Source organism: Blennius ocellaris, assembly GCF_963422515.1.
Source record: "Blennius ocellaris genome assembly, chromosome: 3".
Lineage (NCBI taxonomy): Eukaryota > Metazoa > Chordata > Actinopteri > Blenniiformes > Blenniidae > Blennius > Blennius ocellaris.
Window position 1 is genome coordinate 11,079,260 of NC_137652.1, and position 13,465 is coordinate 11,092,724.

At 39.3% G+C, this 13,465-nt stretch overlaps 1 protein-coding gene across 1 annotated transcript in view; it reads right to left on the reverse strand.

The window, feature by feature from the left end:
* Nucleotides 1–530: 530 nt before the first annotated feature.
* The window catches only part of ctnna2 (catenin (cadherin-associated protein), alpha 2), a 353,855-nt gene continuing 340,920 nt past the window's right edge, over nucleotides 531–13,465 (reverse strand). The window contains exons 17-18 of the mRNA XM_080518161.1: nucleotides 4,327–4,461; nucleotides 531–1,622 (exon numbers count right to left, since the gene is read on the reverse strand). Coding sequence (XP_080374287.1) covers nucleotides 1,335–1,622; nucleotides 4,327–4,461 — 423 coding nt within the window. The 3' untranslated portion in view covers nucleotides 531–1,334. The remainder of the gene's footprint in view (nucleotides 1,623–4,326; nucleotides 4,462–13,465) is intronic.

Here is a 13,465-nt window from a genome sequence, read left to right on the forward strand (position 1 = left end):
GGTGATACGATTGGGGTAAAAGCGTGCTGCACCATGGTCATCAATCCAGCATGAAGCAGAGTAACACATCTTCACCCATCAACAAATTCACACCGGACAGTTTAGAGATATATCTTTGAATTTTCATGGGATATTAAAGTAACCCCAGACCCCTATTCAGCCCATCATGCCCGCTATGGGCAATAGGCAGGTTACAACACCGGCAAGTCGAATGTCCATTACAAAGAGCCATAACCACATACATTTTCACCTATGGCCATTTTAAAGACGCCGGTAAGTGCATGTTTGTAGGAAGAAGGTGGATTTCTATGAAACAATTCCTTTTTTTTCCAAGTTCACACAGACAGGATCTGACTGGAAATGGAACTCAGGACCAGTAAGTTGAACGTGAACCACTGTGGCACCCTCCATAATACACTACTGAGGGCTTACAAACTGAAAGAAAGAAAGAAAAACACAAGCAACTGTGAGGGTCAAGTTGAAGGATTTATTAGAGAAGGGTGAATATAAAGGTATCATATGCAGGGATTTCTATTCTCTGAGCAAACCACGACTAATCAAACCTCTCCGTCTATATGATACGCTACACGACTTCCAAACAAGGTCATCATAGTTAGTGATGTAATCTTTAAATAAAAGGGTTTCAAAAAGGCAATACAATAGACCATAAGTGTGCTTTGGCAAAAAAAACACCATATGGATTAGCATCATTATAATCATCAGGAACAAGGAAACTACTCGGATGCTGACACTTCCAGGTATCTTTAACATAAGTTATTCCTATTACTACATGTTAACATTCAAATTGGAAAAAAATATCAAGAGGGATCATACCAACACTGATATCATCCCTGGAGATTTAATTCTCTGTTGAACCAGTTCGGATCTCTGCTTTATGTTTAAGTGTGTATACAAGCAGCCATTCAGTAGCACTTTAATGATATAGCTAGAATATCAACTGCCACGCCTTTTTTTTTTTTTTAACCCCCAGTGCCACTCATCTACCCCTGATATGTTTCTTTTTTTTTTTTTTTTTCATCCCATCTTTTCATAAGTAGTGTTTGTGACACAGTTTGGCTCTCACATAATAAGCTACAATAAGATTGATAAATACTTTTGGGTGTGTGCTGGCGGCCTGTGGGTCTCAAGGGCCACAGAGTTCACCGGAGTCACAGCAGGGGCAGTTTAATATATACTGGAATCCTCCTGAGGTGTCACCAAGCACACACTGGGGCAAACAGAGGTGGGTCAACACAATGTAAAAAGGTACTTTTTCACCAACTTGTCACCATTTTGTTGTTTTTCTCGGGCATTACTACATCTTTATTTCTTCCTTAGAAGGAGTCCATGGCCTTGAATTCGCTGAGGGCCTGGACGGGGGAGATGTGTTTCTTCTGGGAGCCTCGCCGTACACGTGTCTGGCACTCCTCGGGCTTCTCCCTCTTTACCAGGGGCTTCTTCTCGGGGGCCTTCATGCGCCAGGACACTACGGGCGAGTTAACCGCCGCCGTCCCATACACCTTCTGGTACTTAGTAGAAGCTACATATGAGGCCTTTACCGTCAGCACCACGGCGTTCATGAGGTTCTTGGCGGCTTGGATCAGAGAGGTGGCGCTATCCAGCTACAGGGGTGAGAGCACAGATGGGAGATAAAGAGACGTGAAAAGAACGGCGGGTCAAAAAGTCGGTGCGCCTGCAAAGAGAAAAGTGAAAGTGCTTTCCTGCCCTCGATACCAATGTCAGGACATATTAGCGACATGCAGCACCGGGGTCTGTGCCACAACCAGCAAGTAGACTGAATAAAAACATGACCCTCGCGATATGACATCCTATTTTAGCCGTCTTAATTAGGGAAGGCAGGGGTCAGTTGTACCTCTGTCTCCGTCTGTTTTGTTTGGCTGACATTTAAGGTTCGACGGAAAGTAGGCCCCCTCCTACATCCCACTGAGCCAAGTCAACTGTTTAGATTTAATGAGTGCGGACCCCAGCTGGACACCATGAAAAGGTTAAAATCTCAGCAAGACTCGCAAGCCTCAGTGAGACAAAGCATAATTGAGTCATGGGGAAGTTTAGGACAACAAAAATCCAAACGAAACCACACAAATCAAGTTAGGATATAATTAGAAAAACACGTCATTTTAAGAAAGTTAATGAGGAAATTTTTATAACACACAGAATCTTCATATTGCACTTTTTTTCTCACTGTTTTCTCTACAAATCATACAGATCTGTTTGTAAGCTAAAGAGCCCATTAAAGAAAAATACACTCCATTTATTTTTGCAAAAAATTGTTAATTTACCTCTTGGAGTGTGTTGAATAATACTTATTATTCGGGTACTCACAATAAATTAGCTCATTTTCCTGTTAATTGTTTGACAGTTCCTCTAATCAAAGGCTCTTTCATTGTCATGCATCTCCATGGGTTCTGTGCACCAAACACAGCGTTACTAAAAATGCTAATCAAAGCGGGAACATGACCTCTCGTTCAGGTTTTTACTCCTATACGTCTACATTTACAACATCAAATATCCCTCAGAAATCCAATTAACTTAAATTCAATTTCTTCTGCCTTTAACACGTGTATGATGCCTGAATACACCTGCATGTACATTTCTTGTGTTTTCTTGAGAGACAAAGTTGTTACAGTGATGAAACATAAGCACTTCACTTTAGTTCTTCCTGATTGTCCTGGACAAAAAAGGTTTCCTCTGTCCTTTTGTACTCTTCCTGTTCCTGCAGGCTAAATAATTTATTTTGGGAAATTTCTCAGATACTGTGTGAGCTTTAACAGATAAAACTTGTAGGTATTGTAAAGGCCAACCAAGTAATTTTTCTGATATGACCTATAAAAAAAGCCACAAAACTGATTTCTGACTAGTTTTAATCTGCCATGTAAAACACAAATAAACTTTAGGTTTCACTTAAAAGAAAGCTCTTGTATTTGGTGTTAAGATGTATCCCTTCCTGACAGTAACGTCTGCACTGCACTGTACTCGGAAAGACAACATTCATGCTCTCTGTTCCTTGCTCATTGAATAAGCCAAGAAGAACTTTTAACATTAGTGGTGTGTTGACTAGAGTTAGCCGCTATTTAGTTTCTGTGCATTAATGCATTAATACTGAATATCAGCACTCATGTCTCCTAATCAGCTTGGATAAACATATTTATGTGCTAAGTAAAGCAACGTCAGAATATTGTACTGAGACAGAGTTCATGTTGTTGCTTCTCTTTAACCTCCATAGTTCCCTTCTGACTGCATATATGCAGTTCATTTCCATTTTGAATCTCACTTAACAACTCAGGGAACGACAGAGAAACTGTTTTACATTTTTGGGGAGTCGAACAAGTTTGTCCGAAAAGAACAGTTTGTTATCACATTTTCTGCACATTTAGATCACATTCATAAAACTCTTTAGCACTTTACTTAACCAGGCAGTAAACGTATATATATATATATATATATATATATATATTTTTTTTTTTTTTTTTTTTTTTTTTTTTGGGATCATTGTGACAATGCTTTTTACACCGTGGCCCTTTTCATTGTATGGCCTTTAATTGTTGTAAAATGACAAGTAAACCTCGTCAACGGAAATATTTAATGTCAGTGCGGCTTCTCCGATTAAACATATGTTACAAATATACCCACTTAGGATCAATGACAGATCAAATTTTAATGCATGATAGTATTTACGAGTTATTTAAAGATCATCATGCATATGTTAACAATAAATGGATAATTCTTTTAATGAGAAACACAATCCTGACATCTCCCTTTGTCTGCAGCTTGAACACATAATCGTTCATATAATCATGTGCTTGTCAAGTTGGATTTCCTTTGTTAAGTAATACAAAGGAGACAGTACACTGACATAAGAACATTATAATTTCACTAAATGAACTGAAAATGTCTCTAAGTATCAAGTATCTGTAAGTATAAATCCTATAATATATTGCATAGTTTCACGACTTCAAAAGTACTTTCTATTTATTGTTTAAAACCAAACAAATCCATACAAAGTTCATCTGTAAGTCATCTTAAATGCTTAGTTTCAGTTAGAGTAGTAAAATGAGGACTATGTCAGACATTAAAACTAAAGCACATCCCCGGTATCATTAATAGTAATTCTACTACACCGGTCTTTATCTGCATGACTTTCAGTATCAGCTTAAGCTTTCATGGTAACTTTGAACTAAAAGGTTTTCCACTTTTAAAACTGAATAATGAAAAAATAGAAAGTGTAATGATTCTGTGCTAAAATCCTTTGCGGGGAGTTGGTGAGAGTGATGCTGGCACTGTGCTGATTTGTATGGGCAGACATACCCCGGAAACGATGAGCTCTCCGCCCAAGTTCTGGACCTCCGCTTTCACCTTGCTGCAGATGTTGAGCTGATGGCAGTACAGAGCAATTCTCTGCAGGTAGGCAAGCAGATCCTGCTTGCACGCTGAATCTGGGCACTGAAAGAAGAAGAAAAACAGTCAGACCGTACAAAGCTGTAACAGCTTTAACTGGCAAATGGCTTTGAAAGAGCGGCAAAATGGCCTCACGCAGACCATCAGGCCTTAACTGATATTTTTATGCAAAGTCCACTCCCTCTGAACTGGCTTTCATTTAAGTAGTGTGTTGCAATATTCAGATTCTGTGTCACAAAATGAGGGAGTCAGTTGAGAAAACACGCACACTCGCTGACACTCAGCGAGTTCATTCACAGCGAGTAATAAATTCAAGACACTTATGACTCATCAGTCTGCATCACCACTCAGAGGGAGAGTGACGTCTGTAAAATGAGACATTGTGACATTGCTCGCAGTGACTACTGTGTATGTCAAAGGTGCTCTGATTTCCCAGGAAAATCACACTTGTGTGGTATGGCAGAAAAATATGCCAATCACAGCACTACATCCACTTTAAAAGGTCTATATTTTTTTCAGACACATTTTCCAAAGTTACTTTTAGCTATTAGGCCCCACAACAACAGCTCATTGGGGCTGAGACGGGACAGTTATAATACATTATTCTACCTTTTATTGCTATTTAGACCGTCGTGAGACAGGTTAGTTTTACCCTACTGAAGATGTGTTGTTGCATTAGTAACTCTGCTACGTAACTCTTCCGTACTTTTCTCTACAAATAAAAAAAAACCAACCGATTAAAATCCTTTGATTTTAACTTTTTATTGATTGATTATGGACACCTACTTTGTACTGTTTATCATAAATGGATTTCACTTATATAGCACCTTTCCACCGCTTGAGCAGTCTCCAAAGCGATTTCCACTGTTCATCACATTCACACACACATTCACATATGCACTCATACACCAGTGGAGCCATGCGAGGCGCGAAATCCATCCATTGGGAGCAGGTTAGGGTTCAGTGTCATGGATTTTACTGTTTTTACTGCTATCCTAAATAGTGTTTGTGCACACATACACTGTCAGGAAAAAGTATGTGAATCCTTCAAACAATTGCCATAAATATGTGGTAAGATGTATATCTATGTCAAGAGTAAGGACTAACAGAAAGTGCTTATTCCAATGCCTGATGCACGTGACTCAGCTGGCTGTCCTCCAATTGCAAATTTGAAAGTTCAAATCATCAGAATTTCTACACCTTCATTTGGTTCGATTGGCATTTAAGCAACATTTTTGGGACCGTATCAAACCACCTGTAAAATGTCACCCAAAGCTAACACTGACCAGAGAGGAAATAAAGAAGACACACGGCTGCTACTGGTGGGTCAATTCGGAAAGGAATTTCCCCTCTGGCGATTAATAGAGGGCTACAAATAAATAAATTAAAAGTTTGGAATGAAAGCGGCAGTCCCGCTGCTTTAGTCCATAGTGGCTAGGCTAATTAGCTTGTGGCTAATGGGTAGTCACAAGCAATCGCTATGTATAGTCTTCAGACCAGATATCAATGAGTGCCTTTCTCACTACTTCTCCATGTCTGCACACAAGATATTTTTCAACTCTTCCTTTCCGTGTCTGGTTCTTCTGATTTGTGCAGTTAGCTTTGTTTGTTTACTACCCAGAATACATTGTGCTATATGTCACGTCCTCTCACCCCGCCCACTTGAAAGATCACTTGCAAGTGCACTGAGACCCACGTTTTCAAGGGGACCAAATATCCCTTTTTTGATCCAAACAAGGAAGAGTTCCAGGGGAGCGTTTGAGGCGCCCAAACAAACCAGAACTCTGGTCCAGATCGAACAGAGAAATGTGAATACACACTGAGATGATCCTGAAAGCATGCCCTATTTCAGGAAATACATGAAAGGTAGCAAAGCAGCCCCAACCATGATGTACATTTCAAAAGAACTTTATTTGATTGTTTTTGTTTTTTATTAGCAGACAAACAAGAACACATCCACCACTCCCACCCCAAGGCCAGAAGAAAATTGTATAAATAAGGTACATATCTTACACTAATATTAGATTTGAACTTATTGTTTCATATGGTATGAAAGGTATAACACCCTAAACCAAATCCAGATGGTCATTCCATATACGGTTATTGCGAGTGTTGTCAAATAAGAGATTCTCAATAAATTGATCAAATCTACAGTGGAAGCAAGATTTGATTGAAACTTTGTTTTTGCTTACTATGCCAATATTTTAGCTTCTCCAGTGGACTCATAGAAAGCGCCTCCTTCACCCAGAATTTAAAATGAGGGAAGTTTTGCCAATTTCCAATGCAAAAGTTGTCAAGCCATCAATGTTAAAAAGCGGAGGTATTTAACTGTGTTTTTATTTGACGGTATGATTCTTTCGGTGATTAAAAATGGTGATTAGCAAATTAGGATGTACAGTGACATCATATATGTGGGATATGGCCTCAGGAATGGGTGTCCAAAAGCTGCTCAGAGATTAAAAAAAAAAAAAAAAAAGGTTAAATTTAGTGGAATTATAGGGATGATATAATGGTTTGTTTCAAACCATACAGTCAGTTTAATAGGTTCACAAAACATGATCTCAGTGTGGTTGTGGAGTGTGGTGACTACACAACCACAGAAGATGTTCCAGGTTTTCTTCCAGGTTTTAGCAGCTCAATAATTCTTCAGAGATCTTGTCAACAGATTCTTTTCTACAAAACAATCTAAAAGTTTTTAAAGGTCAAAGAGAAGCTACACCTTGGCCCAATTTTCTTCCACTCCAGATTTGTCAACTACTGATTACCTCCAATTAGCATTTATTTAATCATGAACTCAAGAGTCCAAATACTAATTTCACTAGCTTTGTAGATGTTATAATATTCAATACTGACATACAATATTGTGCTGTTTGTGTGGTACTTTATTACTAATCTATTTAAATATCTGTGGAGCACTTGTGAGCACTTAATACTACACTTTACTGTACTAAAGGTGCTATGCAAATAAAGATTGATTGTTTGAGATGTAGGTTTGCCATCCAAAGGGGCCTCTTAAAAGAATCCTAATTGTGAAGATTAAGCTGATTGAAAACAGACTACCAAGAACAACAGTTGTATCTAAAACAGTGGGGTTCCTGCTCTTTGGGTTGCTAATTACACTTCAGAGCAGTTGAAAATGTTGCCGAGCATTATTTTGCGCCGTTGCTATGCTGCCGCTGTCGGCTTCAAAGACAAGTTGAGTTACGCCACAGGAGGTCAAACTCATCCATCTCACATAAAACAAGGTTATCACAGCATGCTGCACAAGAAAACAGATCAATCAGAGATGAATGGACACAACACTCTGATCGTCAACTGGTAATTGGTATTTCCATGTGTCCCTCTTCTTCCCATGTTTTTTTATTCCTGTGGGGGGGAGGGGTTGATGATCGACGTTGTGACATTGTTTTTGTCTTGCTGTTCTGTCTACCATGTCAGCAGCGTGATCATACAGTGCGGCAAATGGGCCAACAGGTTTTACAAGGACAGCCTCCTCAGGTGCCTCACTCCCACACTGTTTCCTCCTATTATTCCGTGTGGAAGTGATCCAGAAGTCAGCTATGGCCCACTAGGCTCCCAGTGGGTTAAGAACACTGCATCAGCTGCTTAAACACTGTGAGCATCATTTTGTAGCAACAGCTTTCTCCCAGCCATTAATATTAAAAGGTCCTAACTAGGACATTCAGCAGAGGTGCTGTATGGAGAAAATGCACAGCTCATTTCCTTGTCTTGTGGGCTCAAGTGGAAGGAGGGATGGCAAGATATCGAGCTGTGATATGAATAACCCCCTACAGGACTCACAGTTTCTCTCGTCTCCTCACTGAGAACAAAAAAAGAAGCCTCCCTTGAAAAGACAAATAGTATCGACTGGCCACAAGTGCTCTTCACTGATAGTCACAAATAGCAAGTAAAACACTGTCTTCTGCTGTCTGGTGAAAAATTTGTGTCCTCTGCCTACAAATACAACTGCAGAGAGCCATTTGAGCTGTTATTTACATTTATAGTTGTGGCCACTATCGGAGCAGAGCTTTTAACGGCACATTAAGACACCAGCTTCCTCGGCAAGAGATGGGCCACGTTGGAGCTGTTCGCTCATGGAGCAGCCGTTGAGGCAAGGGCTGGGGGGGGGGTTGGACATTATCAATGCGCCGTCACTCCTGGCTAGCGACGCTGCTAAGTGCACTTCACATATCGGCACCGATGCGCGCACACACACGACAGCGCCCCTGGCAACTGTGATGCAGACATGACACAATTGTTCCCCATTGTGCATGTGACTAATAGCCCACTTCTTCTACAGATTCGCTGTTGATGTAAATAAATGTTATGGCCCATTACTCTTCCTCTCTTCATCTGCCGCCATGAAACTGGATTCCTCATCAAGTACTATGGAAATGCCGTGAGGTTCAGTTTGTTTGGTTTTTCCAAAACTCCCCCTTACCTGATGGCTTCTTTTTAAAAATGGAATATATTTTCCATCGTTGGGTGGAGTGGGTGAATTTACCACATGTTTTTTTTGGTCTGAGATGAATGAAATGTGCTGTGGTGGATAATTCAAGAAGCTGATGTGAAAGGTGCTATGGGGACGAGAGCAACACAATATCAGAATGTGGCCGTCTGTCAAAACGCAGACATAAATCACACTGCCTGTAGCGAAACACTAAGTGACCTCATGTAATAACAAATGTACGCATCAGTAAGTTGAGCTTATAGTTCTGTCAGTAAGCTACCTTTTCTTTGCTTCTTTAAGTGATTTTTTCCTCCATCTTTGTTTGCATTTATAATGAAATAATCTATCTAAAAATAAGAAAAAAGAATAGAGTGCATTTAGCAACAGGCAGTGGAGAAAAACAGCGGTGCAGGGATGGCAGTTTGTACAGTGGCAGATTTAAATTGACCATGCTGCACTCAGTTACACAATATATCGTCTGGCTGAGTGGACAACCGCCGCCCTGTTGATAGTGATCTGGCAGCTGTCAGTAACTTTAAAAGTGCTGGCAATCTTTCTATTTGCTCATCCAGTCCCGGTTTGTCATCTCCACCACATGTTGAGAGCTACTGTTTAAATTTTAGTCACGGACCAAAGCATTTTTTTTTTTTCTTCTACTGTGAATGGCCATCTGTGCAGTGATGATGACACGACGCGTATGACGCGGTTGGTGTTCCAGTCATAAAAAGTGCCGCAGGTAGTACAATATAGTACTGTATTTTTTTGTTCCTTTATTCAATTTATTTTTATCTGTTATTTAGGAGCTGAGTAATGATGAAGGCAGGAAAAAAACTCATCAAAAGACAAACAGAGAGACAAACACACACTCTCATTCACAGCCATGAAATTAAGAGTCAACAATTCGCTTAAAATGTATGGTTTGGACTTTAAGAAGAAACCCCGTATAAAGCGGGCACATGCAAACTCTACACAGAAACGCTTCCAAGCCCAATCCGGGCTGGAACCTTCTTGCTTTGAGATGAGATGTTTAACCACAATAACTAGAGATATTCAGAATGAACCAAATATTTTCCTTCATACTTAACACCAACTATTTAAATACAGAAATAGAAGTAGACAGTCCATCATTTCAACACATCCCACTTTTGTGGGTGGATCTTTCTACTTGGGCCATAGCTACTGATACTGTGGTAGGAATTAAAATCAACAAAGGCATATTGTGGGGATGAATAAAACTAAATGTTACAACATGCAACTGCATTGCTGCTACGCACATACAATAAATAATATTATATATTCATATTTTTACTGAGTAAAAAACAAAAATATATTTAGTGATAAAACCAAACATTAAGCAAACATTAACATTGATACTAAACTTAATCCATTTTAATCGATTATCAACAGCCATTTTAAAATGTAATGTCATGTAAATGGATAGATTACCTGTGTCCTTCATGTTTCCTGATTTTATCAAAAAGACAAACTAAATGAAAGGGATAAACCATTGAGGTTGTTGTGTTATTCTACATTTTGGACAAAGCCTGCATAAAACAACATTGTTCGGCGCTGCAGGTGGTTGTTTAAGACTGTGCTGCAGCCAGCGCCTGTTAAATTATAGTTTCTGTTTTTACCGAGTAGCTTTTTAATTACACATCAGTCACGCTTGGTTTCACTGCTGTCAGCAGAGGTGACAGGAGCTTTGCTCTTGTTGTTTTGCACTCGATGCGACAGAGGCTTCCACTGTGACAATTAAAGTGAAACCGGTGAGTCTGAATACTTAGCTTCAACGTTTGCACGTGTTTTTCAGCATTTATAAAGAATAAGTTCACACCTATTTAAATTATTTCAAGTTGACTTGAATGTACTTGAAGTAAAAAGGATTTTAGAAGAAATGAAGAAGCCAAGATCATTTGAAAATAAGTTTAAAAAAAAAAGAAAGAAAAGAAGCTGTAATAATTTCAGGAAACAATCTAAAATTTAAAAAAAGGAAAACTTTGGTGAAGGAACTGCACTTTGCACAAGGAAGTTTGTGTTTGGTAGATCATTTCTTTGTTGTAACAACAATTAATCTACCAATTGAAAGCCTGTGTATTACAAATTATGCTGACCATGGAGGTTCCTGGTAGGAAGGCTAGTAAGGAGACCCATACATGCTTTGGAGGACGATAGAGGAGACAGCGTGGATTAAAAGAAGATGATCCCCTCTGGCAAAAAGACTGGTAGATAGGTTTCCTCATTTTGTTTCAGTTCGAGAACTGTCATAATTGTTTTCGGATAGATTGCTTGCTTGATAACAATTCCAGGACAAAGATTGACTAAAATGAGCAAGATGCTCATCAAACATTTGACAAATCTTCAGCAATAGAGACAGTAGAGACTTCCTTCCAAGTCTGCAGTTACTAATTGGCAGTTTTTTGAGGTCAGGATATCTGAGCGATCTTAGTCATCCTCACGCTCCAGTTGTGCTTTAAAATGATCTATTTCATAAACAACAGAAACACCACTTCATCGGTGGCCTCAGGTGAAGCTTTCTTTTCAGAGTAACATCAAAATGCGCCGATACGAAAGAAACGTTCACCAGCAAAGTCAAGCCAATATCTATTATTTTGCTTGAGTAACATCATGCAGTCATACTTGTAAACTTCAAGCCTATTGTGAAAAAAGTAACAGAACATATTTGAGAGAACAACACGTTTTCTTTATGATTGGCAAACAGAGTGATCAAAACCAGTAATTTGAGTGTTTAAGTAAAAAAAAAGAAAAAGAAAAAAAAATTAAGAGTTAGATATGAATTCAATGGTTAGCAAATGAAGCAGAATAGAGAAACGCGGTGAGAGAAATAGAGTAGAAAAAAAGGCATTGCTGGAGTGAAATGGGGTGAGTTGCCCCAAGGGGTTTTTTCGATGTCAGGTGCCGTGCTTCAATGAAGGAGAGTGCTGTCACCCTACCCCCTCCACATAGGGTTGCCTTCTGCTTCACGTGTTCATCAATAGGCCTGATGTGGAGTCATGGCGACACGGTTTGCTACTTAAGGGACCTGTCTAAAAGCATTGGAGCAGCCTTTATTCTTAATGTCAAGACACAGTACTCTTGACAAGCACTGGTTATCTACAATAATGTGTGAATGCAAAATACTTGTCTTCATCTCAAATAAGGACAAGAGATCTCAGAGATGGTCTTTGTAGTGTAATTCCATTTAGATGCTTGATAAAAGCACTAAAAACTCTTTCTACGGACTGAAACAAAATTCCACGAATCCCCAACGTTGGCGCTTTTATCTTAACTACATACTGGAAGCGAGAAGGTCCTCAAACCCCTCTTAAGTTCCTGTACACCGCTCTGATGTCTGAGGAAGTGTAGCAGAAGGCTGTGAATATTCAGTAAACACTGGTCTAGGAAACATTTAAGTGAGAATTAAAAATGGCAAGCCACCTGCTCCCTTTCAGTATAGCGACTGTTGATTCAGACACGGGCTCTGCAAACAATTTCACCATGTGATGGATTCACTCCCACCTAAACCCTGTTAAACAGCGATCATCGCTCGCTAGTCGACAAGTGAGGACGCTGGAAAGGCAAACATCAACTCGTGTTTACTTTCTCCTTTCCGTCCCAGATTGGATCAAAACGACATGCACAAATGGGGACAAATGTTCACACATGCTTACATACAATACAGAAGGTTATACATTCCTAGCTTCAACTTTGCACCATAGTGCAATATGCTGTGGACAATGTGACAACAGCAGAGACATGCCAGATATGACTGAAAGACACCTTCTGGACCATTGAAAGCCGAACGTACTTTACAACCAGAAAAGCAAAGCAGGCACTCTGCCTGGTGATATATCGTTGTTGAGACAAATAATGTGAAAAAACAAGGTGTAGGATGATGAAAATGTAAGGCAGATGGTGAAAATTACATACTGGGACATTAAACACCATAATGTTGTAGCTTTCTTGTCTTCTTTCAAGCTACAGCAGGATCACTCCTATAAATGTTAAATGTCTAAGAGGATGGGAGTAATAAAAATGGCACAAATGGTTAGGTGTTTGCAATTTGATTGGCCTATTGGTCATTCTGTTTTAGCTAATATGCTCTTGTAATGTTTGGAGATTATTTCTTTTCTTAGGGCCAAAGTGGATTGTGTGACGACAGTTAGTATTTCTGTTCAGCAAACACTGGACAGTGAGCCACTACAAAGTGACCTACACATACCATATCATGTTATATTGTCTCACTTTGACACATGACATATTCTAAATTGTTAGGTTGTTGCTTTCTTGTTTGCAAATTTGAGCACAGTGTTTAAATTATCTTCAAAATCTTCATTCATTCATTACCATAATCTGTTTGACAGATGCAGACTAAGTTAGAATTATTCAAATAATGAATAATTCTAACTATGTGATTAAAAGTGAAGTCTGCATGAATCTGAAAAATCCTGTTCCTCAACTCAACTCTGAGCAAACCTCCCCCATCCACACCCACATCATTGAGTGTCACAAGATAAGTGTCATCAATTTGTCTGATTTTGGTTTTTAAGGTGGGCTGTAACTATAAATACTTTGTTGAGGATCTACTAAACTAACTTTAGC